The sequence below is a fragment of the Cavia porcellus genome, unplaced genomic scaffold (assembly GCF_034190915.1).
Source record: "Cavia porcellus strain 051 isolate PalLab524CR breed Dunkin Hartley unplaced genomic scaffold, mCavPor4.1 scaffold_9, whole genome shotgun sequence".
In the NCBI taxonomy this organism is placed as follows: domain Eukaryota; kingdom Metazoa; phylum Chordata; class Mammalia; order Rodentia; family Caviidae; genus Cavia; species Cavia porcellus.
In genome coordinates this window covers 16,358,836-16,361,450 of record NW_026947492.1, presented here as the reverse complement: position 1 = coordinate 16,361,450, position 2,615 = coordinate 16,358,836, and the positions used below count along the sequence as shown (strand labels likewise).

At 40.7% G+C, this 2,615-nt stretch overlaps 1 protein-coding gene across 1 annotated transcript; it reads left to right on the top strand.

The window, feature by feature from the left end:
- The first annotated feature begins 1,333 nt into the window (after positions 1–1,333).
- Positions 1,334–2,290, top strand: LOC134477531 (olfactory receptor 8B8-like). Its single transcript, XM_063255643.1, has one exon. The coding sequence runs from the start codon at positions 1,343–1,345 to the stop codon at positions 2,288–2,290; it is 948 nt and encodes a 315-aa protein (XP_063111713.1). The 5' UTR covers positions 1,334–1,342.
- Positions 2,291–2,615: the final 325 nt, after the last annotated feature.

Sequence of the window (2,615 nt, the reverse complement as noted above, 5' to 3'; positions counted from 1 at the left end):
ATTCTCTCACAGGGGCAGTCCTGGGCATTTTTGGACTTTCTGCACTGCACTGATCCAAGCCTGTCTCTGGGCCTTGTCTGTGCTGCCGTCTTGTGATGAGACACTAGACCTATCCTAGAGGATGAGCAGGTTTCCAGTGATTTTAATGATGAGAAAACTTACACTGTATAGTTATTTTTAAATGATGTCAGAATTCTGACACAGGTTGCTCTCAGGTTGTATCTTTGAGTATAGCAGTGGTCCCTGCATGTTTTACTAAGTTCTCTTGTTCCATATTTTTTACCTAAAAATGGAAGCATTGCCACAATAAGCCTTCACCAGTGGGATAAAGAGATTTTGTATTTTCTAGTACATGTTACAGAAAAAACTGAGAATATCATCTTCATTTGGAAATGTACTTATTTGAGACTTAATCAGAATTCATGTAAAGTGGTAAAATTTTGATAAGCCCATGTAATTGTCATTAGCTGGCAAATACAGCACAGTTTATTTCTTTAAGCATATCTCTTGAGAAAATACAAGGAAACATAAGTCTTCCAATATTTAATCATTATTGAGCTAATGAACACAGCACAGTTATATTCTTTTAGCTGATCCCTTGAGAAAATACCAGGAAATGTAAGGTTTTCTTCACTCATAAAAACCCCTTTGGTCTTGTTAGGAAGTAGCTCTTTTGCAATTGGTACATGCTACTTACCACACCTTTCACTAGAGAGGATGTTTTTAGCAAATCCATCCCCAGAAATCATGATCAATAACTCGTGGCTTCTCACAGCCTGGGGAACTGGGGTCTGGGTTCTGGCTCTCTCAGTCAAGATGTGTCCCATGCAACAGCAATTGTGACAAATGAAATATCTTTATTCTGCACCATGTAATTCTAACATGCAGCAGAGCCACTTAGCTCTTTGAGAAGAGAGGAGGAGAATGAAGCCCTCCCCTGAAGCCATGATACTAAAGGGTGAGTGTTGAATTTGATCTCTTCTGCTATTCTTTCAGACTTCATCTATGGTGTTCAGTGAACTCTTGAAAAGTCTCATCTCCTGTCTGCTGAGATCATCACTGACTGGGGTAAAAGAAGGACCATGGAGGCAGAAGTCGCCTAGGGCCAGCACTGTTGCTTCCTGAAATCCATCCTTCAAGAAATCGCCTCCTACATTCCACCTAATATTCATCTTTATACACTCCCTCTGTCTAGTTCTACAGTGGAGAAAACGAGGGCATAGGGAAGGATGGGCTCGAGCTCACCCCCTCCTATTCCCTGAATCAGCTCTCATTCCATGGATTTGTTTGGAGTTGTCTCATTTTAGTGACACTGTTTGCTTCTTCTCTTGTTCTCACAGAAATGGTGCAGGGAAGAATGGCTTCGCACAATGGCTCTTCAGTGACTGAGTTTGTTCTGCTGGGTTTAACACAACAGCCAGAGCTCCAGCTGCCTCTCTTCCTCCTCTTCTTGGGAATCTATGTGGTCTCCGTGCTGGGGAACCTGGGCTTGACTGTTCTCATAGGTCTGAATCCTCATCTGCATACTCCCATGTACTACTTTCTCTTCCACCTCTCCTTCATCGATCTCTGCTACTCCTCAGTCATAACTCCGAGAATGCTGATGAGTTTCCTAAATCAAGACATCATCCCTTACCCTGAGTGTATGGCTCAGCTCTTTTTCTTTGCTTTCTTTGCAATTGATGAGTGCTGTATTTTGACCTCCATGGCCTATGACAGATATGTGGCCATCTGTAAGCCCCTGCTTTACAAGGTTATCATGTCCCATCGGGTCTGCTTCATGATGACAGTTGGTGTGTATGCAATGGGCTTTGTGTGTGCCATGGCCCACACAGGGTGTATGCTCAGACTAACGTTCTGTGGCAGCAATGTTATTAATCACTACATGTGTGACATCCCTCCTCTCCTGCGGCTGTCCTGCTCAAGTACCTCCATTAATGAGGCAGTGGTGTTCATTTTGGTGAGTGTCAATGTTACAGGCCACAGTCTTGTCATCTTTATTTCTTATACTTTGATTCTCTCTAATATTTTCTCTATCCATTCTAGAAAAGGCAGATCCAAAGCCTTCCACACCTGCAGCTCTCACATCATTGCTGTTTCTTTTTTCTTTGGAGCAGCAACACTCATGTACCTTAAGCCTTCTCCTGCAGAGGCTCTGGATCAAGATAAATTATCCTCTGTTTTTTATACTATTATGGAGCCAATGATTAATCCTTTAGTCTACAGTTTGAGGAACAAGGATGTCCATATTGCACTAAAAAAGACTTTGAAGAAAAGGATTCGTTCTTAAATAGAAGTCACTTTTGCTATATGTCATATGAATTAGTGCAGGTGTTTTATAAATCTATGGCAAGAATGGCAAGTAACCAAAATATGCAATTTTTTTAAAAAATAGAAAAAGAGTTATGCACATCAGTTCACAAAGCAAAGTAATATAGATAAGAAGATCATATTTATTCCTTTAAATAGGAGTAGAGTGATAGTTTAGTCTGTCATTCTCCTGCTTAGTATGGTTTTAAGTGTAAATGTGGTACATGATAGTAAATCTAGAAATGGTTATTGTGAAACTTAAACACATTCATATCTGAAATTCCTGTGCCACTGTATTTTCTTGC

Bases quoted from the DNA above. Each gene is read 5' to 3' on its own strand.
- LOC134477531 (XM_063255643.1), top strand. From the start codon at position 1,343: ATGGTGCAGGGAAGAATGGCTTCGCACAATGGCTCTTCAGTGACTGAG.